The sequence below is a fragment of the Macaca thibetana genome, chromosome 1 (genome assembly GCF_024542745.1).
Source record: "Macaca thibetana thibetana isolate TM-01 chromosome 1, ASM2454274v1, whole genome shotgun sequence".
NCBI lineage: Eukaryota > Metazoa > Chordata > Mammalia > Primates > Cercopithecidae > Macaca > Macaca thibetana.
Genome location: NC_065578.1, coordinates 125356961 through 125382032, shown reverse-complemented (window position 1 = coordinate 125382032; position 25072 = coordinate 125356961). Strand labels below are relative to the sequence as shown.

The 25072-nt window shown below is 42.8% G+C and overlaps 3 protein-coding genes across 27 annotated transcripts in view; 1 reads left to right on the top strand and 2 right to left on the bottom strand.

Moving 5' to 3' along the window:
- The window catches only part of S100A1 (S100 calcium binding protein A1), a 1186348-nt gene that overhangs the window by 726500 nt on the left and 434776 nt on the right, over positions 1-25072 (bottom strand). The window contains exon 1 of one of the 25 annotated variants that reach the window (XM_050753868.1): positions 13730-13733. The exons of the other annotated variants lie outside the window; for them this stretch is intronic. The gene's annotated coding sequence lies outside the window, so the exon portion shown is untranslated. Of the gene's footprint in view, positions 1-13729; positions 13734-25072 lie in introns of those variants that run through there. 25 annotated transcript variants of the gene reach the window in all.
- S100A8 (S100 calcium binding protein A8) overlaps positions 1-25072 on the top strand; it is a 675486-nt gene that overhangs the window by 493629 nt on the left and 156785 nt on the right. The gene's annotated exons all lie outside the window — the stretch shown is intronic.
- IVL (involucrin) lies at positions 4154-6192 on the bottom strand. The gene has a single exon (XM_050753779.1). The coding sequence runs from the start codon at positions 6165-6167 to the stop codon at positions 4476-4478; it is 1692 nt and encodes a 563-aa protein (XP_050609736.1). The 5' UTR covers positions 6168-6192; the 3' UTR covers positions 4154-4475.

Here is a 25072-nt window from a genome sequence, read left to right as displayed (position 1 = left end):
TTCAAAGTGGACTTATATTTGTTGTAAATGTATATTTTAAACTCCAGGGAAACCACTAATATTTAAAAGTAAACATAATTATTTATATAATTATATACTAACAAAGAAGATAAAATGAAAATAATAAAATCTCAATTAAAACTAGAGAAAGCAGAAAAACAGGAAAAGAACAAAAGTGCTATGAATAAAAAACAGCTCCAAACATGGTAGATAATAATCCAGTTATATCACAAATCACTTCAAATGTGAATGGTCTAAATATATCAGTAAAATGACAAGGATTATAAGCATAGATAAAAACCAATATCTGACTATATGTTGCCTAGAAGAAACCCACTTTAAACATAAAAGCACTATGGAAATAATCTTTTCAACACATGGGAACTTGTGACCTGGGGACCTGGGAAATGTATCTCTCACAGTGCGATGCTGCTGAACAGCCAGTCTGATTGGGCATCTCCTTTGGCAGAGCTACAGTACAGAATTTCCAGGGCTGGGGATGGTAGCCCCACCCCCGACTTTGGTTCTGGCTGACCTCAGGGATATGTCTGCCTTCAGGCATTTATGATGTTTCCCATGGGTTGAAGTAGGGACAGGTCTCCTGCCAGGGAACCCAAGACGGTGGGGAAGCTGATTGTTCACCTTGATCTTTTTCCATTGTAAAAACCACGAGTTGGGAGAATTTTTTTTTACCCTTGGTACCAGGCAGATTGAGTAAGGGGTCAAAGAGAGGTGTCGTGTGTTGAAACAACTGGATACCCAGATACAAAATAATGATTTCAGACCCATCAATTCATTATATCATAGTCCTAAATGAAGGATGTAAAATTAAAACTTCTATAGGATAATATGGGAGAAAATGTAAGTGATCTTGGGTTTGTTGATGAGTCTTTAGATACAATACCACAGTGTGATTCTTGAAAAAAATTGATAAGTTGGACTTCATTACAATTATAAACAAGTGCTTTGCAAAAGACATTGTTAACAGAACGAAAAGACAAGCTGCAGCCGCAGGCCAGGAGAAAATATTTGCCAAACAGATAGCTGATAATCCCAATATATAAAATAATTTTAGAAACTCAACAGAAAGAAAATGAACAACTCAATTTAAAAAATGGGCAGAAGATCTGAACACCTCATAAAAGAAGATATGAAGATGGCAAAAAGCATATGAGTATATGCTTAACATGATGTCTAAGAAAATTGTAAATTGAAACAATGGAATATAACTATGCACCTATAAATATGGCTAAAATTCAAAAAGCTCACACCAAATGCTGGTGAAAATAACAGACAACAGGAAGAACTCATTGCTAGTGGGAATCTAAAACAGTACAGTCACTTCTGAATACGGAAAATGAATAATTAAGAAAATAGATGGCAATTGGGGGCCAGGTTTCTCACAGTTGGAGTGAGAATTTTCAGATAGGAAAGGGGAGGAGGCTAGGAAGATCCATGTAGTAAATTATAGTTGGAGACATTAGTATGAACTCTATTTAGCTTAATATAGATACAGGCCATTACTAGAAAACACACATATATGCCACACACACAGGATACTATACGCATATATACTTCCTTTGCCAGTTAAGAGGGCTTAAAGAAATGATACCCCAGGAGTAATGGCCATACCCAGTTCCCAGTTCTTGGTTTCTAATACCATTCTCCAATAAAATGAAATGGGACTCCTTGAAGAAATTGTTAATTCTAGGACTGGGGCAGGAAATATACAAGATGAGCCTGGAGTATCCTGTAGTGTCAGAAAGTAAGGAAGTATGCAAAAACAAAACAAAACAAAACAAATTGAACATACATACATAAAATAAAATAAAAAAACCCATATTGATGGGAGTATATTTTAATGAACACAGGAGCCAATGAAAGAGCTCACAATGGCTAAAGTGGAACAATTTGAACAAACAAATAAATAAAGTACTATTGGGTTGTAGCCCATAGTACAAAATAACTAGTCATGAATCCTTACTAATATAAATAAATAGGGTGGGGACAAAATTCCAAATAACTTATGAACTTACGTAGACTCTCCGTCCTCAGTGATGGAAACTTTACACTCCACTTTTTAATGGTGAGCTTTGCATAGTGACTTCTTTCCAGAGTACAGTATAGAAGGGGGCATTGTGGGAGGGTGAGAATAACTTTACAGTGGAGAAACCTGACACACATTGTCTCAGCTAAGTGATCAAGTTTAACAGCAACTGTGATGAGTCATGTCTGATATACATATACTTTATGTGATGTGGTAAGAGTGAATAACACTTTACCTCTGTGGTCTTCCTCTGAAAAACCCATACCCCAATCTAATCATGAGAAAAACATCAAATATAATACAAATTGAGGGATATCCTACAAAATTTCTGACCAGCACCCCTCACAACTGTCAAGGTCATCAAAACAACACCAAAAATGTCTGAGGAACGGACTCTGTCAAGGGAGAAGCCTAAGGAGACAAGTACACACAACATGATATGCTGGACGGGATATTGAAAGAGTGAAAACATATTAGGTGAAACTAAGGACATCTGAATAAACCAGGAACTTCAGCTAATAATATCGTATTGAGTTGTGATAGTTTGTAGCAAATGTACCCTGCTCATGTAAAATATTAATAATAGGGGAAACTGTGTGTGAAATATATGAGAACTCTAGTATTTTCTTAACTTTTCTACAAATCTGATGCTGTCCTAAAAAATGTCTATTTTTAAAAAATCAACTAAGAAAATGTGACACACCCTGGGTGCTTCTGATTACTGTGCCTTCTGTCCCCAGTCTCCCTGCCCAGTCCTACCCAACCCTGCTGTTAGGAGGACTTGAGCCTGCCTTCTCATGGTCTAAGTTATGAGAACCCCTGACAAGTGCTAACCTAAGGAGGGATGTGGTTAGATTAGAATTTTAAGTGAACACCCTGTCCTCTGAGTGATGAGTGGATGGCAGGGTGGGGGGAGATAGAGAGCAAGAAAGACCAGTTGGAAGGGTGTTGCAACAGTTCAGGTGAGAAACGACTTCACGACTTGACTTGATCCTTGATGGGGGTAGGGAAGAAGAGGAAGAATGAGGAATGATTGTGAATACACACATGGCAATGGCAGTTTTCTGAACTCAATGAGAGAACACCTAAGGAGGAAACATGGTGAGTGTTGCTGGGGTTGGGTGGGAAGGAAGGAATGCTAAGTGCCATGCTGTGCAGATCGATTAAACTTGAGCGTCTCTGGACACTTCAGTAGGGAAGTCCCTGATATATCTTCGTGTGCCTGCAGTAAAATAGCTTTGAATAGCTTGATACAGCCTGCCTAAAATGTGGTGGTTAAATAGTTAAAAGTGAGCAGTTTGAAGAATTAAAGGCAGTGCTTTTCCCAGGAAAGGAGAGTCCCAGGTCCTGATATGATTGATGGCAGTAAATGCTATGGAAATGTCAGGGAGCCAGGTAGCAGGAGGGTGACACCTGCAGTGACTGGGTCTGTATTTCTCCAGCTTAGTCAGTAGTTTTGACTTCCATGACTGCTGCTGGCCCAACCTTTACTTCCTTTAATAACGCTGTCACTTTCCCTCAGAGATGATCTGGAACACCTCTTCTCTCCACCTTGCCCAATTCTACTGCTATTGCTTTTCTAAAGTCTTCCTCAGTCAAGCAGGCAGACCATAAGACTTTTGGAAATCATGAGATTTTCTAAGAGAGAAAACCCAAGCAGAAGAGCCTGGAAATGTTTCCAGGGAAGAGACTAGAACCCAGAAGGAGCCCCCAAGCTTTCCTAGCATCTTCCCAGTCCCTCTCCTGAGAGGAGCTGAGTCGGGAGCAGAAGTGTACAGTGGGCTCTGCCAGGGGTTGGGTGTGGTGTTGTGGTGGAAGGTAGTGTTGGACTGAGATGCAACCAGAACAACGTATCCCCTTTTCATGGCTGGTAAGTGTTGTTTTCAAGTGCATTAAGTGAAGCTGATTTTGTTTTTGTTTGATTTGGATTTTGTTTCTTTTTTAGGAACTGTTGGATCTATTGAGTGGTTTGGGGACCAAAATTTTCAAAGGGTCAAGATATCTGTCCTCCTTTAAGAATGGGCCATGGGAGTCTCTTTCAGCTATTGACCCATACACAGGTTTTTATGTGGTGAGAGAGAAGAAAAGGCTAAAGAGAATGTAGGATCCCAAGACTCCCAGGATTTATTATGAATCATTGTACACACTCACCGATTCAGCTTCAACACTGGGGAAATAAGGATTCCTATAGTGACAATAGTCCCTCAAGTAGAGGCTCTGCTCACCTGAGGTTGGGATTGGGCTCATTGGGGGTGGCACTGGACAATAATTACCTCTCTTCCACCCCCACCCCATTAAAGAGACATGTAGACGGACAGAGTCAAGTTCACAGATGAGACGGGCCACCTAGGGGACCCGAAATAAGTGGGGCCCATGGTTCTCTCTTCCCTTGTATGAGACGATCTAAGGGCCTCTGGATTGCAGGTGGTTATTTATGTTTGAGTGGCCATTGCACCTCCTGCTTCTGCTGCTGTTGCTGCTCTACAGGAAGAAATACTTCTCCCTTTGTGGGCAGGGCTGGTTGGATGTCTTGGATCTGGCCTGGAGCTGGGGCAAACATGGGCTGCTCCAGCTGCCCCTCCTGCTGCTCCAGATGTTTTAGTTGTCCCTCCTGCTGCTCTGGGTGCTCTAGATGCTTTTCCTGTTGCTCCAGGTGCTTTGGCTGTGCCACCTGCTGCTCTGGGAGCTCCAGCTGTGCCTCCTGCTTCTCCAGGTGATTCAGCTGCCCCTCTTTCTGCTCTGGGAGCTCCAGCTGCTTCTCCTTCTGCTCCAGGTGCTTTGGCTGCCCCACCTGCTGCTCTGGGAGCTCCAGTTGCCCCTCCTGCTGCTCCAGATGCTTCAACTGCCCCTTCTGCTCCTCTAGGTGCTTCAGCTGCCCCTCCTGCTGCTCCAGGTGCTCCACCTGCCCCTCCTGCTGCTCCAGGTGCTCCAGCTGCCCCTCTTGCTGCTCCAGCTGCCCCTTCTGCTGCTCCAGATGCTCCAGCTGCTCCTCCTGCTGCTCCAGGTGCTTCAGCTGCCCCACCTGCTGCTCTGGGAGCTCCAGTTGCCCCTCCTGCTGCTCCAGATGCTTCAACTGCCCCTTCTCCTCCTCTAGGTGCTTCAGCTGCCCCTCCTGCTGCTCCAGGTGCTCCACCTGCCCCTCCTGCTGCTCCAGGTGCTCCAGCTGCCCCTTCTGCTGCTCCAGATGCTCCAGCTGCCCCTTCTGCTGCTCCAGATGCTCCAGCTGCTCCTCCTGCTGCTCCAGGTGCTTCAGCTGCTCCACCTGCTGCTCCATATGCTTCAACTGCCCCACCTGTTGCTCTGGGAGGTCCAGCTGCACCTCCTGGTGTTCCAGATGCTTCAGCTGCCCCTCCTGCTGCTCCAGGTGCTTCAGCTGTCCCTCCTGCTGCTCTGGGAGCTCCAGCTGCCCCTCCTGGTGTTCCAGATGCTTCAGCTGCCCCTCCTGCTGCTCCAGGTGCTTCAGCTGTCCCTCCTGCTGCTCTGGGAGCTCCAGTTGCCCCTCCTGCTGCTCCAGGTGTTTCAGGTGCCCCTGCTGCTGCTCTGGGAGCTCCAACAGTTGCTCTTTCTTCATTCCCAGTTGCTCATCTCTCTTGACTAGCTCTTGATCCAGTTGCTTGTCTAAGAGCTTCTTCTCTTCTTCCAGCTGTTCCTTTAGCTGCTGATCCTTTTGTGCTTTCTCCTGCTTAAGCTGCTGCTCTGGGTTTTCTGCTTTCTGATGTTCCTCATGCTGTTCCCAGTGCTGTTGCTGCAGCTCCTGCTTCTGTGGCTCCTGCTGCTGCTGCTCACATTCTTGCTCAGGCACTCCCTTTACAATAGTCACGTGCTTTTCCTCTTGCTTTAGTGGGACCTCCACTGGGAGCTCGACAGACACCTTCTGGCACGGGGGAGGCAGTGGAGTTGGCTGCTTCATTTGCTCCTGCTGGGTATTGACTGGAGGAGGAACAGTCTTGAGGAGCTCCTGACTGAGGGCAGGGGAGAGGGTCACTGGCAGTGTGTGTTGCTGGGACATCTTAGAAGCTGTTGTCAACCTGAAAGACAGAAGAGGTCTGATGCACAGGCTGAAGGCAAAGGAAGTAGATGAAACCTTGGAAATCTGCAGAAGTACATGATTTTTTAGCATCACCTCTTCCCTTGGGCAGGGTACTGTCCTACCACCTCTGGACTATCATTTCCCAAAAGCAGCAGAGAGTGAAGGGTGGAAATAGGGAGGAGCAGGGAAAGGTCCTCCTAGGAGTCTCCTTGTTCCCAGGTGAGAGCCAACAAGATCTCTCTGCAGGGCTGTTCTGCAAGGGTGGGCCAGGTGCCAGCTCACTGTCTGCTCTTGTCTAGTCCTTGTGTGCACCCTCATCGCTCCACTGACCAAGGAACAGAGATGTGTTCTGGGATTATGTCACAGTGAGGAGTAAGACCTTAGGGAACGAAACGTCTCTTAGAAAACACCAAGTCCTAGAAAACCAATAGGCTGTGCCAGAGAGGATCCAGGAGGTCATGGTGTGAGCTCCAGACTGGAGACACATGAAATACTGTGGACCTACATCTCCCATTGGAATGCTGTGTGTTTCTGGGCAAGTCACTTAGTCTCCTGGGACTTGGATTTCCCCTATGTAAAGCCAGCAGGTTGGCCTATTCAACCCCAGGGCTCCTTTCTCTCCTGACCTTCTGAAGTTTAGCTGCAGTCCTGGTGTCTGGGGTGGGGCTTGGGGGAGCTGGGAGGTTGCTGAGAATTGGAGCTTGTTCTTCCAAGACTTATACTTCTAAGTTGAGTTTTCCTGCCCCAGCTCTGCCTAGGTTTCTCCAAATAGAAAGGTTTCCATATCCTGCCAACCCTTCTGTGCAGCATAGCCAAAAGGTAGAAGCTTTTTCCTGAACCTCTCCCTCCATAAAGAAGGCAAAATGATGGTCAGTCAAAAACCCAAGAGATTTAGGAAAGAAATTGACTGCTACTCCCCTCCTTCCTTCCATATTTCTCTCTCACACACAACTCCAAAAATATGGTCACAAGAAAATATGGGACATAGGATGATTACTCTCTGTTCTGCACTTTTGTGCCAAGGTACTTTTCTCTCAGTACGCTGACCTGAGACCCCCTAGAATGAAAGTCCAGCTGAATCCAGCCCCAGATCAATGCCCACCCCCACCCAGGCTGCCCACTCCCACGTTGTATGCTGTTGGAGGTCCCAAGTCCCAACCCTGGTTCTACCATCCGACACTTACCAGACTCACAGTAAGGCTGAGGCAGAGGCTTTGGTGGAGTGCTGAGCTGAGCAGGAGTCAGGGCACTCTTTATATCATTCCCCAGCCTGGCCTCCCTCCAGGTTGAAGGTGATGGACAGGTTTCACCACTCTAGTTGGTCAACTTCCTCTAGCCCCTTCCTGACTCACCACAGGCATCTTAAGCAGCAAACCCTTCAGGGCCCCATTTCCCAGGGACACACAGCTCCTGCCTGGCCAGAGGATTCTGGGAGCTCAACTATTCCTGTGATGCTTTTATGACCTGGGCGCAGGGAGCTGAGTGAGGCATCCTACTGTTTTGTGACCTTAGTCAAACTTCTGCTCCAAATCTCAATTTTTCCACTTTCACAATGAGTTTGTTCTCATTATTAGGCCAAAAGATTCACTTTCAAGGGCATGAAATGGAAAGTTATGTGTCTTTCAGGGATGTCCAGGCTGGGTCATATGCTTTGAAGATAGAAAGAGTCACTTCCCATGAAGGGGTGGTATTTCTGGGGTGTTCGCTTGAGCCACAGCCCATCCTCTCTCAGAATATATTTTTAACTCAATTCTGTGTGGAAATAAACTCTGTCTTTGGTGGGGGAGTCTGACTTTAGGCCAAGTAGAGTCAAGTAGAAGACTTCTAGGAGTCCTCTGCTGCTGCCACTTGCTGCCCAACCTCCATGCCCGAGACTGCAATTAGAGAAGTTCTCAGGAATGCCATGCTCACAAGAACTCCAAAGCATGGCCCACTCTAGGCAAGGAACAGGACTGAATATGCACAACATAAAAATAGGTATTGTTTTTATAATGACAAACCAAACAACTTTCTTAAGTACTTTTTTAAATGCATGAAGGTATAAAGATCAGAATCAAATCATTCATTTCCTGTTCTAAACCATACTCTAGAAATAGCTTAAGAAATCTTTCAGAGTGGGGATTTGAGCACATCTCTCCCCAGTCCCAACAGTGCGCCAGCACACTTGAAATAACATTCAAACTCATTGCTGTGGTTTAAAAGGCCCCGGGTACCTGGCTTCTGCCTTCCTCTGGGACCCCAATTCATGCCAATCTCTCCCTGAAGGGTATATTCCTGCCTCACTGAGGGCCTTTGGTTCTTGAGATGAACCCAGAGCTCTCCACCTGGGTGCTTGGCACCTGCTCTCCTTCTGCCCACAGGCACCTCCCCAGGTCTCTGGCTCTTTTATACCTTTCAGCTTCAGTGTCAATGTTGGGGTTTGTCAGAGATCCTTCTCTGTGTACCATATCTAAAGGATTCGTACTTCATTTCACTTATAACAGTCTAGAGTTATTTTATTTGCATTTGTTCATTTGCTTATTATCTATCTCTCCCACTGGAAAATAAGCTAAGAGCAGGGTATACCTGGTATGTTTTCCACTGTGCCCCTAGAATCTATCAAAACCACTGCATATAATATGTGCTCTACAAGTGTTCGGTGAAGAACAGTGAATCTTACCACCCGAAAATAATGACTATTAAACATTTTAGTGTTGATCAATGTTTATATGTGTGTGTCTGTATGTATGTGTAGAAATGAAACTGATTTATTTCTTCCCCTTCTTTTTAATGGTTGGTTAATAGTTTATTATATGGACATCATTCATTTAAACTCTCTTTTTTACAATCTAATCCAAAAAGAAGGAATTATAAAGACAATACTCAGCGGGGCTAATTTTGAGAAGTGTCTTGATTCCCCATAGTTTTCCTGACAGGCACCTTTCTCTTAACGCCAAGTAAATCTGTTTAAAGCGCTAATTTTGTCATATTCCTGGACCATGTCTAAAAAGACGGATGGAGGGCTCACAAGGGACCCTTGGTTTCTGCAATGCTATCATCTCCTCATGACCTCTCTGTTCCCTGAGCCCACCCTGGGACCTCATATTCTTTTTCCCATAGAACAGGGAATGTGCCATTTTCTGGGGCAGAGGAAGCACAACCCACTCTGCCTTAAAGAACTAATCAAGCATCCTTACTTCGGCACTGATGCCCTTGTGCTCTGCTGCTGACCTCATCTGGGGGGAATCTGACTCTTCCCAGCCCATGACAGTCAGTCCAGGGCAGCAGACTTGGATCAAGGAAGTCACACCAGTCTTATGGGTTAGCAGGGCTCAGTATCTGCCAGATCTGCCTCCCGCCCTCTGACTCACGGCATAATAAGAGTCTTAAGGAGAAGATGGTATGTGTGAGCCTTTAACCGCTGGGCAAAGCTAGGGTGTGGGAAAGAGGTCAGTGGATAAAACTGCGGGAGTGTTTGTGTGTGTATGTATGCAAAGGAGGGGTAGGGGAGACCTCAGCATTCTAGGGCTGAGAAGTCCCATATTCCGCCCACAGGTTGCCCATTTGGGAGACAGGCATTCATGTAATGGGGGAGGTTCTTTCACTGCCCGTCTGAATGACCTCATAAGCTCCAGGTCCACATGACAAGTCTGGGTAACTGTTCAATCCCCACCCAACATAATGAGGATGAGCTCATATCCCATGACACATGGAGAAGCTTTGGCCCCAGCTCTGCCCCAGCCAAAGGATGCCCTGGCTATTTCAGATTTGGAGGCAGAAACTGGCTGGTTTGTCTCTCTCCTGACTGAGGCAACCTATTTGAACTGTTGCTCAGTTGTAGGGGACAGAAGAAATTGGTCATGGTGATTCACTGTCCTGTGGGGAGGGATGCTGAGGACAGCTCTTAGCAGGTTGCCGTAGAAGTCGTGGCAGATGGTCCTGGAAAGTGACTTGGGCCAGAAAATCGTATATTCTTGTCTTGGATAGCCATGCCTCATCTGCTTCCTGGTATGGCACTGCCCCATGCTCTGAGGCTGCTAGCCTCCTCTCCCTCTCACAGGCCTCCTCCTCTCCCCAGGGCACTGTCTCCTACATCTGCGGCTCTCGGTCTGCAACATGCACTAGTTGCCTCTCCACACATATTTTTTTTTTTTTTTTGAGACAGAGTCTCGCTTTGTCTCTCAGGCTTGAGTGCAGTTGTGCAATCTTGGCTCACTGCAACCTCTGCCTCCCCAATTCAAGCGATTCTCCTGCTTCAGTCTCCTGAGTAGCTGGGACTATAGGCATGCACCAATATGCCAGGCAAATTTTTGTATTTTTAGTAGAGATGGAGTTTCACTGTGTTGGCCAGGCTGGTCTCGAAATCCTGACCTCATGGTCCTCCTGCTTAGGCCTCCCAAAGTGTTGAGATTACAGGTGTGAGCCACCGTGCCTGGCCTTCCCCACAAACTTTGAATCCTCCTCGTCTTTGTCCATTGCTTCCTGGGACTGACCTTGGCTATTCTCTCACCTTTTGTGTCTGTCTGCTGTTCAAGGAAGGGAGAAGAGACCAAGAAAGGGCCAAGAGGGCTGACTCATCCTTCCTGGGCTTCTGGGTGGATCTGTCTGTCCTGACCTGCTTTCCTCTCTTACATCTTCTTATAGCTTTCTCTCTCTGGGCCTGTTGGATCACTGGATCTCAGTCACCAGTGCTGGCCTTTGCTCTTGGATCTGAGATCTGTGGAAGGACAGTCAGCTCTGCTCTTGGTGGCAGAAAGAGGAGCAGAGGCGTAAAGGCTGCCAGTAGTAGAGAAAAGAGACACTCAGTGTCCCCTTCTCCAACTAAAGGAAATTTCCTCCCCTTTGGGCTCATTGTTGGGGAAATCACATTTTGTATAGTTGATTCTCTGTGCCAGAAGACAGCAGAATGTCTGAGATGGAGGAATCCTCAGAGAATGCATGGGAAATGCCTTACACTGTGCCTGGTGCATAACAGCTTCTTTATTTATCTAATAATAACTAATAATAATAACTTAAATTCACAATACGCAAATTCATAGAAACAGAAAGCAAACTGATGGTTGTCAGGAAGTGAGGGGAGGAGAGAATGGGATGTAGCTGCTAAAGGGGATGATGAAAATGTTATAGAACCACATAGGGTTGGTGGTTGCATAATATATGAATGTACTAAACACCATCGAATTGTTTACTTTAAAATGGTAACTTTATGTTATATGAATTGTACCTCAATAAAAAAAGAAGTAATGCCTTTGCCTAATACCAGGTCACAAGGTAAAGTTGTTAATATAATTGATGCGTCCATTCAACTAACACTTACTGAGCCTCTACTATGTGCAAGGCACTGGAGATAGGGTTATGAATAGAAAACACACACAGTCCCTGCCTTCAAGTAGCTTAAAATGTAAGTGTTCCTTAATACATAGGAGCTTCTTAACACACATATGCCTACTTCCCACCATTGGGGCTCATCTGTATTCTGACAGGAATTGAAGTCTGGAGAGAACATGAGTTGCCCAAGAGCCTACAGCGAGGCTGTGATAGAGCTGGTCTGGAACCCATGTGTCCTGACCTCTGGTCAGGGTCTCTCCTCCCCATCAGGCTGCCTTGCTAGGTGCTTGAGTATCTGATGGCTGTGACAGGTTGCACTAGGTGACTTCAAAGACACATTCTAGCTCTGTGAGTCAGTCACTTACCCCAACATGGCCAGTTCTGGGTTTTCTGGAGGGAGTGCCAGTTTTCTCTGGCTCTCATTCAGCCAAAATGCCCTTGGGATGACCCTCTTTGGTCCTGGGAATAGGGAGCTCCACTTCCTGGCTGGGTCTGGTGTTTAAGCTTATTTCAGCCTAATCTAATCTGAAAGAATGTTACTGTTCAATGGTGGGCACTGACTTTGCCATCAGACAGGCCTAGGTTTGAATTGCACCTGCATGGCTTTTTATCTGGAGAAGACATTTCTTACCTCTGTGAATTTCAGTTTCCTTGTCTGTAAAATGGGGATACTAACAACTCCTTAGAATTCTGTGAGAATCTGGAGAGGCAATATATGTACATAGCACATAGGTTGTACTCAGAAAGTTGGCTATTTTATCGTTGGGGGCCATTGCAAAGGTTTGCTGATGGATTACAGTGTGTTACCTACATAAAGATAGTTTTAAGGGTGTAAGTTAGTTAAAGTTCATCAACTTTAACTAACTCATTTTGCTCATGAAAAACACGAAGCCGCACAGTCACACAGTGCATGGGAGTAGCGTGGGGAGGGGAGCCAGGTCACCTGCCTTCCCATTTGCTGCTCCTTCCAGTCTGCTGCTGCTAGGCCTTAGGTGACGATTCAGCCCAGGATGTGAGACTCTGTCTTGTGCTTTGATGACAGCCTATGTGCACCGAGTGTGCTCACATGAGTGGGAATCATGGGGACATTAAGGTGGCTTTGCATTTCTAGAGGACGATAGTACATGGAGGGGCCTGGGATCTGCATGGGCAGAGGATAGACAGTGGTTTGGAACACAATTTTTATCTGGAAAAAGGAATATAGTAATAGAGTGAGGAGTGTACATACAGTCACAGCCTATCAAGTCAGAGATAGAAGGTAGGTTTCAGCCAAGCACATGGAATGGAGACGATAGGCAAATTACCATGCGGGGTAAGGCTTCACAGGGCTGTGTGAAAAAGAAGAAGGCAGGGCTGTGAGGAGCACGGCTTGGTTGGGGGCAGCCAGGAGTGGCAGGGCCCTTGGGTGCAGGGAATGGGGGAGGGACATTTCAGACAGGAGAAAGAGACAGTCACAGAACAAAAGGGGAGCACAGGGACCAAGTCCAGCCATGAAGCCTCCCTCCAAAGTGACCTCAAATGTCAGACAAGTAAATGTAAGGGATCAGGGATTTTCCAGGACTTTGCCCAGCTTCCTGATTTATCACTCCCCACTCCTTCTTTCTCCCTTGCTAATTAGAGAGTGGTGGGGGACACCTGATCCTGCATTAGCTGCCTCTTGAGAGGCATAATTGCTCTTACAATTACTCCTAAAAGCAGTTGCAGAGGCCACTCGGATGCATGTGTTTTAGCATGTGCATGCGTGTGTGTGTGTGTGTGTGGCTCGTGACTTTACCAACATGAGTGAGCTGCCCACATTTTCCTGCCTGGCATGGGCCCTGGTGAGCCGCCCATGAACTAGTCTGTATTTATGGACAGTTTGTCACAAAGCTGACTGCTCCAGGCCACTAGATGAGTTGGTCTGGTCCAAAGTAGAAAATAGTGCCTATCTCTCCCTCCCTAAGACACGTGTCCTCTGCTTACTGTCTCACATTAAATTAGGTACCAATGCTCAGCATCAGGGCATGTGCAGGTCTCTGGGACCTCAGCTGAGCCAGTGTTCTGGGGAGGGCCCTGGCCTATCCTCCCTGTCTGACGGGGAGATACAACCCCTGATCTCAGGATGCTCTAGATGTAGTAGAGGATCCTGATTCTGCCCTCAGGGAACTCCTAACCTTACAGACAGGTGCAGAAACTGAGAGGTGGGTGCAATTCAGTGCCATGCCAAGTGAGCACTCAACTAACTTTTCATGGATGCAGGTATAAACAGAAACAGGGCTTGGGAAGTCTCCCTGGAGAGAATGCAGAGGAAAGTGCAAAGGGAACAGGTCTTCCAAACCTGCTGTTTTCTAGACACCGTGCATCAACCCCCCATTCACTCTCATGTAATAATCCTTTATGCTTTACAGAGGAGGAGCTGAAGCTCAGAGTAGTGTAGCAGCTGGCCAGTGCTCCCAAAGCCAGCACGTTGATCAAGCTCAAGTCCCTGTGCTCCCAAGCCACCCTCTCCACTGGGGGCAGAGATGTCCACTGAGTGTGATAGACACTGAATCCTGGTATGCCCCAGTAAGAGAGAGCCCAGGGCTTCCATAGGGCATGACAGGACAGCTGCAAGTCAGAAGACAGGTAAGCTGGAAATTGCTGGAGCAGCTGCAAAGTTATTTTCCTGCCACTCAGGTTTTACTAGAAAGCCTGCTTGGGGTGGAGTGGGCAGGAAGGGGAGAGAGCCCATTACCTCTCATAGGCTAGTACTTGCATGCTCAGCTCCAGCTACCTTTCCTTCGCCCCATACCTCTCCTACCTCTGCCAGGAGCCCTAGGCCCAGTAACCCCAGGGCCACCTCTCTACCCTGCTTAGAGTCCAAGTCCGGGGATACTAGTGCTGGAGGGGCCTTCAGGGCATGGAGAGTGTAACCCTCGCTTTACAGAGGATGACATAATCTCAAGAGGAGAACACAGAAAGGCAGGGCAGATCTCCAAGTCCCAGGTCTGTGGACCTTGTGCTTTCCATCGTTCCTGTCTGCTAGAAATGCCTTTCCTGCCTTCTTTCCTATTGGTTGATTTTTTATTCAACTGCTGTTTCCTGAGAGCTTCTTTGTGTGCCTGTGTTCTAGGACCTAGGGTATAGCATCCAACAAAACAGCAAAAATTCCTGCCCTGCTAGAGCTTTCATTCCAGCGGGGGTTGGAGGAGTTATGCAAAATAAACACACACCTGAAATATAAATCAAGGTATGCAAAATAAACACATACCTGAAATTTAAATTAAGTTAAATGTTCAGAAATTCTGTGTAGAAAAATGTAGCAAGGAAGAGATTTACCAAGTGCTGGAGGAGGGCGATGTCATTTATTTTAAATGGGGTAGCCAGGGAAGGCCTCACACAGGAACCTGGAGAAAACCAGGAGGCCAGCATGAGGATGAGTGCAGGCACAGGGCACAACATGGGCAGCATCCCGGAGGCAGGAGTGCTCTGGAACCAGTAAGGAGGCTGGTGTGGCTGGGGCTGAGTGAACAAGGGAAAGAGTTTTGAGAGACAAGGTTGGAGGCTTGGGTAGAGGTGAGTGGTGGGGAGAAATCATGTAGCAACTTTAGCTTTATAGTCAATGAGATGAGAAGCCGCAGATCAGTGACATTATCTGACTTAGTTTTAAAAGGCTCTCTCTGACAGGGGTGGAAGCAAGTTGAACTCTTAGAGGAACTGTAGGAAATTAGTGATGGCTTGGAAGTAGGGTGGTAGCAGTAGAGGCAGAGAGAGGTGAGCAGAATATAGATACGTTTGGATCCTAGAACCAATAAGACTTATATCTTACAAATAAAATAAGATAAAATATCAGTGGGAAACAACCTGAATGACCATAAGGATTCATTAACAGAGATGGGGAAGACCACAGGTGGGGCTGGTTTTGTTTTGTGGGTTTTATTTTTTGAGATGGAGTTTCACTTTTGTTGCCCAGGCTGGGGTGTAATGGCATCATCTCGGTTCACTGCAACCTCCGCCTCCCGGGTTCAAGCGATTCTCCCGCCTCAGCCTCCTGAGTAGCTGAGATTACTGGCGCACGCCACCACGCCTGGCTAAGTTTTGTATTTTTAGTAGAGACAGGGTTTCACCATGTTGGCCAGACTGGTCTCAAACTCCTGACCTCAGGTGATCCACCTGCCTTGGCCTCCCAAAGTGCTGGGATTACAGGCATGAGCCACTGTGTCTGGCTGAGGTGATGGTTTATGGAAAATGTCAGCAGTTTGACCTTTGAAACATGTTAAGCTTGAGACACCTATTAGACATCCAAGCAGAGTTGTCAAGTCAGCAGTTAGAGATACTAGTTGTGAATTCAGGAAGAGGTTTATGCTGTGGAAATACATTTGGAAATCATCAGTATATAAATGGCATTTGAAGACGTGAGCCAGGATGAAATCACCAAGGGAATGAATATGGAGAGGAAACACACGAGGCTCAAGCATGATCCCCTGAATCACTCCAGTGTTGAATGATCACCGAGATATGAAGAAAAAGTTCAGGAAAATTGAGAAGGGAAAGAGCAGACAGAGAGTTAAGAAACACGGTAGGATAATATGGTGTTCTAGAAGACAAGTGGACACATTGCCAAGGAGGAGGGATGAACAGTGAGGCAAATGCTGTACAGATATGTGGAATCTAATAAAGTCAAATTTGTAGAAGCAGAGAGTAGAGCAGGGGTTTTCAGGAACTGGTGGGGGGAGCTGGGGAAATGGGGAGATGTTGGTCAAAGGGTACACACTTTTAGTTATAAGATCAACAGTTCTGGGGATCTAAGGTACAGCCTGAGTCCTGATGGATGTGTTAATTCATTTAATTGTGGCAATTATTTCACAACGTGCACATATGGCAAAGCATCACATTGTACACCTTGAGTATATACAATCTTTGTCAATTAAACATGTTTTAAAAGATAAGGACTAAGAATGCCCATTGGATCGGGCAACACAGAGGCCATTAATGGTCTTGACACTGGCAGTCTAAGGCAGTGGTGAGGATGAAAGCCAGATTGGGGTGGATTCAAGAAAGAATGAGAAGAGAGGGCTTGGGAACAGCGAGGATAAGAGCATTGTTAAAAATATTGTTAAGAGAAGCAGATAAATGAGGCAATAGCCAGTGCTGACTCTATTTCTTCAGCTCCTTGTAAACTCTGCTCATTACCCCACCCCTCCTCCCCAATAAAGCTGTTACTGACACACCAAATCCCATGATGCCCTGACTGTTCCACAACCCCTGTTCATTTCCACCTCACCTCCCCACTCCTCAGCTCCTACTTGTGGAGGGTTTGGATCCAGCCTTGCAGTTTTCCACTTGTTCTCTGTTTCTGGAGAGCTCGGCTGCAAATATCCCAGTGAATTACTTCTTTATGTCATTCAGGTCTCTACCCAAATATCAATTTTCTGAGATGGCTCCTTTAGCCTCTCTAAAATATTAGGTTGGTATGAAAGTAAGTGGGGCTTTTGTGTTGTTGTTGAAATTTGCCATTTTTTATCGGAATACATTCTTGAGTAAATGTGGTTCTGTTATACATCATTTTAATGCACACTTCTTATTTGATGTTTTTGCTAATGACTTATTACTTTCTGTTTATTTTATATTTATTTTAGACTATGGAAGTGATGTTAGACAAAGGCAAATTCAAGCAATTTTCTTATTCAAGTTCAAAATGGGTCATAAAGCAGTGCAGACAACTTGCAACATCAACAGCACGTTTGGCCCAGAAACTGCTAACAGACGTACAGTGCAGTAGTGGTTCAAGAAGTTTTGCAAAGGAGACAAGAGCCTTGAAGATGAGGAGTGTAGTGGCTGGCCATAAGAAGTTGACTATGACCAGTTGAGAGGAATTATCCAAGCTGATTCTTTTTCAACTACACAAGAAGTTGCTGAATAATTCAACGTTGACCATTCTATGTTGTTCAGCATTTGAAGCAAATTAGAAAGGTGAAAAAGCTCGATAAGTGCGTCCCTCATGAGCTGAGCAGAAAAAAAAAAAAACCTGTTGTTTTTCAAGCATCGTTTTCTCTTATCTTATGCAACAACAACGAACCATTTCTTCATCGGATTGTGGCGTGTGAAGAAAAGTGGATTTTATATGACAACTGGTGACAGCCAGCTCAGTGGTTGGACCTAGAAGAAGTTCCAAAGCACTTCCCAAAGCCAAACTTGCAAAAAAAAAGGTCATGCTCACTGTTCGGTGGTCTGCTGCCGGTCTGGTACACTACAGCTGTCTGAATCTCAGCAAAACCATTACATCTGAGAAGTATGCTTAGCTAATTCATGAGATGCACCAAAAACTGCAACACCTGCAGCCAGCATTCATCAACAAAAAGGGCCCAATTCTTCTCTACAACAATGCCCAGCTGCTTGTCACACAACCAACGCTTCAAAAGTTGAACGAATTGGGCTACAAAGTTTTGCCTCATCTGCCATATTCACCTGACCTCTTGCCAACCGACTACCACTTCTTCAAGCATCTTGACAACATTTTGCAGGGAAAATGCTTCCACAACCAGCAGCATGCAGAAGATGCTTTCCAAGAGTTTGTCGAACCCTGAGTCATGATTTTAATGCTACAGGAAAGAGCAAACTTATTTCTTATTGGCAAAAATGTGTCGATTGTCATGGTTCCTATTTTGATTAATAAAGATGTATTTGAGCCTAGTTATAATAACTTGAAATTCACAATCCAAAACTGCAATTACATTTGATTCTCTACCCCATGCCCTTCTTCATCCCATTATAGCACTCACCACTATTGGAGCTTGTGTTATTTGTTGTGTTCTTGACTCCCTAGAATGTTAAGTTCATGAGAGCTGGGCCCTTAACTGTATTTGGCTTCTTGACTTCCCCAACACCTAGAACTGTGCTTGATGCATAGACTCTCCAATACATCTAATATGACACCTTTCTAAATGTTTGTTGAAGAAATGAATACTCTTGTCAAAAAGATATAAATGCATTTTCCCATAAATGAACTTAACTTCTAATATCCAGTCACTATCTTTGATTACAGAAAACAATGTACTCAACTCCTAGTAAACTCAGTCAACTCTGGCTTTACCTCATGCAATGCAGAATCTCCTCTCCCGCTCCTTTTCCCCTTACCAGAGATTCATTTAAGACTGCTTTGTGGAGAGCATATACTTTTAGATCTCTGCAATATACCCCCAAAGCCTACTTAGAAACTTAAGAGTCTTTGTCCAGAGGATCCAGCTCTAGACCCTCCCCTGAGTAGTATGTGCTGCTGACTAGGTGGGATGGCTTCTGAGGAAGCTTCCTGTGAGAGAAAAGATGGGCTTGCAGTATTCCAGAATTTCATCACCCTAAATAGTCTCTCCATTTTTTGGCAATAGTAATTATATGACTTTGTAAACATCCCTTTCTTCCCACTAATAACCCCAAGCTCCCAAGAACAAAGACAAGACCCAATTTTTTCCTGCTTCATCTGCCCTGGCACTTGGTTGGTGGGTTTCCTGTGCTTAGAGTTTCACCCCTTTATTCCTTTCCTCTGGTTCCGTGACATAAGAAATTACAGCCATTCCTTACTCCTGTTTCTAAGCAGCTCCGAGCAACTGACTAACTGGCCATGAGGCCAAACAGAAATGAGAAGTCTGCACGTAGGGATGAGGCAAGGAAAGGCAGGCCTGGCATTTCCACAGGCCCTGGATGGCTGATACAGCTAAGCCAGTCCAGCTCTCCTGAGAAGTCTGCCCTGTGCCCACCTCCAGGAGGTAGACAAAGGTGGAGGGGGAGGGGAGCTGCACCCAGGGGATTTGCAGTGTGATTTTACATGAGGAAGGAGGAACATTTTGTCAGGCCAAGGCTCAAGGACCTGATCTTCTGTGTTTGACCTGGTATTGCAGCCCTCTTGGCCTTGCACAACACAAATATCTCTGCTATGTGAATCATTATACTGGTATTTTAAAATAGAATTTATATTTTTGGTTTGAAATGAAACACAACCACTTCATCCAGTGCTTAACCAAGAAAAAATCAATTGATCCAGTGTTGAGTGCAGAAGGAACTAGTTGTGCTGGACTTCCAGAGACACTTTTGTAACTTGAGTTTTCTGTCATTGAAATTATTCCCCTTTATACAAAGTGCTTCTTTGGCTTTCCTTCCCTCACTGCCCGCTGCATATAGCCTCTTAGAGTAGAGTGCATCACTGTCCTAATATTAGGGCTGCCGTCTTCTGTTTCAGAAGCAGTTTGGCAGCTTTGAAGCTCTGTATCTCAAGGATCATCCATCCCAAATTTCAGTATTTATTTCCACCACACCATGGCTTCTCACTAGTATTTAGTGAAGGGTCAGAGAGCTTTCTTACCATGTATTTTAAAAGCCTCTAGCCCTATTCACAGCCTCCTGAGCCATTGCAGTTGCACCCAACCCACAACCCGATTTTGGTTGCTCCCAACCCACAACCAGATTCATATCCACTGCAGCCTCAGCAAAGTGTACCTGTCTTTAGTTTTCACTCCATGAGGATGCAGTCAGGGAGGAGTCCAAGGAGACTCCTGGAGAAAGGATATATGGGCAGGAAAGATTAGGTTGTTGGAGTTAGAAAAAAACGTGCTCCCCACCATCACAACACTTACACCTTTGTATCTGCTTTCCTGTCTTGCTGTGCGCTGTAAGCATCACAAAACAGACTTGATTTATTTATTTCCATGTCTGAAGTATATCACATAGAACCTTGCAGTTATTTGATGCTCAAACAAATAATTGGTAAAACAAAGTGAACTACCACTCCTGGTAAAGATAAAGTAAAAGGGGCCAGATTTACCCTTCCACCAAAAAAGAAAAAAATACCCGAGACAGTGGTTGTCAAGATACTAGACACACAAGGCAACGAAGGACAGTGAACCTTGACAGAGAGATAAGGTGAGCCCTGATTGTTCCAGCTTACTCTCAGAGAGTTTGCAAGCTGCCGTGCAGAAGGGGAATCCAGACAGGGCCTGGCTATCTCCCTGAGTGGAGACAGAACTGGGAGGCTGGGATGCCAAGGCAGCTACTTTGCAGAACACCAGAGAGAAGAGAACTGTGCACAGAGAGAACTCTGTAGATCTGCAGAAGATTCTTCCTGAGTCTTCAATTGAGTACTATAGGCACATTCATGTGAAGAAATCACATGAGACAGGAGAAAGAACTACTTCAAAGAATTAAGAAGGAAAATCCCTGGAGCCCACAGGGCCAGAAATACTTTCTGTTTCTACTAGCCAGACTGGAAAAATGTGTAACTCACATGGTTTCAGATAGGGTACTCAGAAGGGTTATGCTTCAGTAGTGGGTACAATTTAGTTTCAGATTAAATGCTTTTCTGGTCTTAAAAAAGATCTGAAATAATCAAACTGCTGCCAAGTAACTTAACTGTATCTCAAAACAGAGCTTAAGTATATTTATTGGGACATAAAGATATTTAGCACCCAGAAAGACAAAATTCACAATGTCTGACTTCCAATTACAAATTGCCAGGCATGCAAAGAAATAGTAAAATGTCATCAATAATGATAGAAAAATAAAAGCAACCCAGAAAAGACATAGGATTTATAGACAAGAGCATTGAAACAATTATTATAAATTCATTCTGTATGTTTAATAAGCTAGATAAAGTATTGAACACATTCAGTAAATATATGAAATATATATATTTTAAAATTAAATTTGTGGAGATGAAAACTACCATGTCTGAAATAAAAAATACCTTGGATGAGATTAATAGTATATTAGATACTACAGAAGAAAATATAGTGAACTTGAAGATGTCGCAATAGAAATTACCTAACACAAAACACAGAGAAGAGGAAAAAAGACAAAAAACAATCAAACAAAAAAACTCAAATAGGAAACATCAGTGAGGTGTGGAAAAATTTTGAGCAGCCTAATGTAAGAACAGTTGAAATCCTTGAATGATGGGGTAGATGGGGAATTACCAAAATTTTTCAAAATTGGCAGGGTGCTGTAAATCCACAAATTCAAGAAACATGAAACATGAAGAAAATTATACCAAGGCACAAGGACAACACAATTGCTTCAAACATATGATAAAATAATCATAAAAATAGCCAGAGATAAACAGATATGTCACTGAGGAAAGTCACATCATGATGGGAAAAAGGAACAAATGACAACAAATTTCTTTCTAGAAACAATACAAGCCAGAAAACAGTGAAGTGGCATCCTTAATGTAATGAAAGAAAAAATACACAACAGAACAAACAATAACAAAAAACTGGAAAACTACATTTCTATATCCAGCAAAATATATTTTTAAAATGATATAAAGATTTTTTTCAGACATTTAAAAGCTGAAATAATTTCACACCAGCAGAGTATGAATTATACAAAATTTTAAAGGAAGTCTTCAGGATGAAGGAAAATAATATCAAATGGGACTATGGATCTATACAACAGAAGAACACCATAAATGGTAAATACCTGGATAAAACAAAAAAAAAATTTCTTACAATTGAAACCTACAGGAGGAATAAATAACTATTTAAAGTAAAATTGAGAGCAATGTATTATGAATATTTTTAATATATGTAAAATAAAAATGTGTTATAATAATAGCACAAAGATCAGAAGGAGAAAAATGGAAGTATGTAGTTTATAGGTTCTGATACTGTAAGGAAAGCAGTATAACATAAAGGTGGACTATACAAAGTTAAAAATCTAAACAATAAAATCCTGATGCAACTACCAAAATAACACAAAAATGTTGCAGAGATTAAGTCAAAGAAGGAGATGAGATCAGATTGTATAAAAGGCTCAATTCAAAAAAATGAATAAGACAAAAGAAAACAAAAAATAGGTGAGACAGAGAAAACAAACAGCAAGATGGTAGATTTAAACACAACCATATTTACTAATCACATTAACACTATTGATCTTAGTACTCCAATTAAAAGCCATAAATTATCAGATCAAATAAAAAAGATTCACCTATATATTGCTTGGAAGGGACCCACTTTAAACATAAAGACATAAATAGGTTAAAAGCAAAATAATGGGGGAAATGTCTTGTTAATACTAATCAAAATAAAGCAAATGTGGATATATTGACTTCAAAGTAGATTTCAGAGCTAAGATATTACCAGGGATAAAGAAGGTAATTTTTTAATAATAGAGGCAATTCATGAAAAGGATACAATAAATCTTAAATCTTCATGCTTCTAATAAGAGAGCCTCAAAATACACAAAGCGAAAACTGCTAGAATTGAAAGAAACTATAGAACAATTCAAAATTATGGTCAGACATTTCAATGCTACACATTTAATACTTGATAAACAAGTAACCAGAAAATAAGTAGAGATGTAGAAGACTCAAATCACATAGTCAAACAAATTAGTCTAATTGACATTTACAGAACACTCCATCCTACAACAGTAGGATACACTTTCTCTTCAAGTGCACATGAAGCATTTACCAAGATAGAGCATATTCTGAGTCATCAAATAAATCTCAGTGAATTAAAAAAAATTCAAGTCATGTAAAGTATGTTATTTGACTGCAGAGGAATACAATTAGAAATCAAAAACAGAAATATCTCTTGGAAAATCTCACAGCATTTTGAAAATAAATAAAAACACTTCTAATTAACCCATGGATCACAGTAAATCAAAAGGGAAAACAAGAACTCCTTTGAACTAGAAATAGAAACAACGTTCCAAAATTTTCTGGTTGTAGCTAAAACAATACCTAAAGAAAGTTTTCTAACATTAAATACCCATATTAAAAAAGAAAAGATTTCAATTAATAACCTTGACTTTCACCTTAATAAATTAGAAAAAAGAACAAATTACACTCCAATTAAGAAGAATGGAAATAATAAAGATCAGAGTAAAAATAAATGAAATAGAAAACCAGAAACCACATAAAAAACTATGAAACAAAAAGCCAGGGCTATGAGAAGATTGATTAAATTGATGAAAATACTCTCTAAACTAAGTAGGAAATACAGAGAGAAGATGTAAATTATCAATACAGGAATGAAAGAGGTAAGCTTACTACAAATTCCACATACGTTAAAAATAATAAGGACATCTTATGAATAAATCTGTACCAATAAATTTTAAAACTTAGCTGAAATAGATGATTTTCTTGAAAGACAAAAAGTGGTAAAATTCACTTAAAAGTAAGTAGATAATTTGAAAAACTAAAATCAATTAAAGAAATTGTATTTTCTGTTAAAAACCTTCCCACACAGAAACCTCCAGACACAGATAATGACATCAGGGTTCCATCAAATGTCTAAGGAAGAAATCACACCAATTCTCCACAAACTGCTCCAGAAAATTGAAGAGAACACTTTTTATTTCCTAAGGACAGCATTACTTTGATACCAATATCAGACAAAAATATTACAAAAAAGAAAACTACCAACAAGTGCAATATCCCTTATTAACATAAAGCCAAAGCTTCTTAGCAAAATTTTAGCAAACCAAATCCAAGAATATAAAAAAGATAATACAATGTGATCAAAGAGGGCTTATCTCCGGTATGCAAGGTTCTTTTAACATTCAAAAATCAATCAATGTAATTCACCACATTAGCAGACTAAAAATAAAAAAAAAAAAAAAAACATATGATCATCTCAATAGATATAGAACTAGCAGTTTTCAAAATCCAACATTCACTTCTGTTATAAACTCTCAACAAAGTAGAAAAAGAAGGGACATCTTCAAGTGGCAAAACAGAATGATAAAATACGTCGGAAAGAAAGAAGTCAAATCTGTGCTTAGAAGGCATGATCATTTGTACAGAAAATCTTATGGCATTTACGTGAAAGCTGTAAAAACCAAAAAGCAGTACACAGGCCGGGCACAGTGGCTTATGCCTATAATTCCAGCACTTTGGGAGGCCAAGGTGGGCGGATCACCTGAGGTCAAGAGTCCAAGACCAGGTTGGCCAACATGGTGACATGATGTCTCTACTAAAAATACAAAAATGAGCTGGCGTGGTGGCACGCGCCTGTAATCCCAGCTATTCGGGAGGCTGAGGTGGGAGAATAGCTTGAGTTTGGGAGGTGGAGGTTGTGGTGAGCCCAGATTGTGCCACTGCACTCCATCCTGGGTGACAGAGTGAGACTCCATTTCAGAAAAAAAGAAAGAAAAAAAGAAAGAAAAGCTATACACAAGTTTAATATATAAAAAGAATTGCATTTCTGTCTATTAACTGAATAATCAGAAACCAAAATAAAAATATCATTTATAATACAATCAAAGTATATCAAACACATATTACAAAATGCTTGCAAATTTTAGGGGAAATATGACAAAATGCATGCAAATTGTTCACCAAAAACTATAAAACTTTTAAAAATTAAAGAAGACATAAATAAATGGAGAGATAATCCATGTTCATGAATCAAAATACTCAATATGGTTAAGATGTTCATTTCCTCCCTCAAAATTTAATCTACAGATTTAAAAAATCCCAGTCAAAATCCCAGTATTGATTTTTAGAAATTGACAAGTTTAGTCTAAAATTAATATGAAAGTGCAAAGAACCTAGAATAGCTAAAACAACTTTGATAAACAACTAAATTAGAGGACTATATTACCTGACTTCAACACTTAGCATAAGGCTGCAGTAAATAAGACATTAGTGTCAAGACAGAAAAATAGATCAATGTAAAAGAGTTAAACAAATATGACATGGTGATTTTTGACAAAGATGCAAAGGCTACAGAAAGGAC

Bases quoted from the DNA above. Each gene is read 5' to 3' on its own strand.
- IVL (XM_050753779.1), bottom strand. From the start codon at position 6,167: ATGCTAAAAAATCATGTACTTCTGCAGATTTCCAAGGTTTCATCTACT.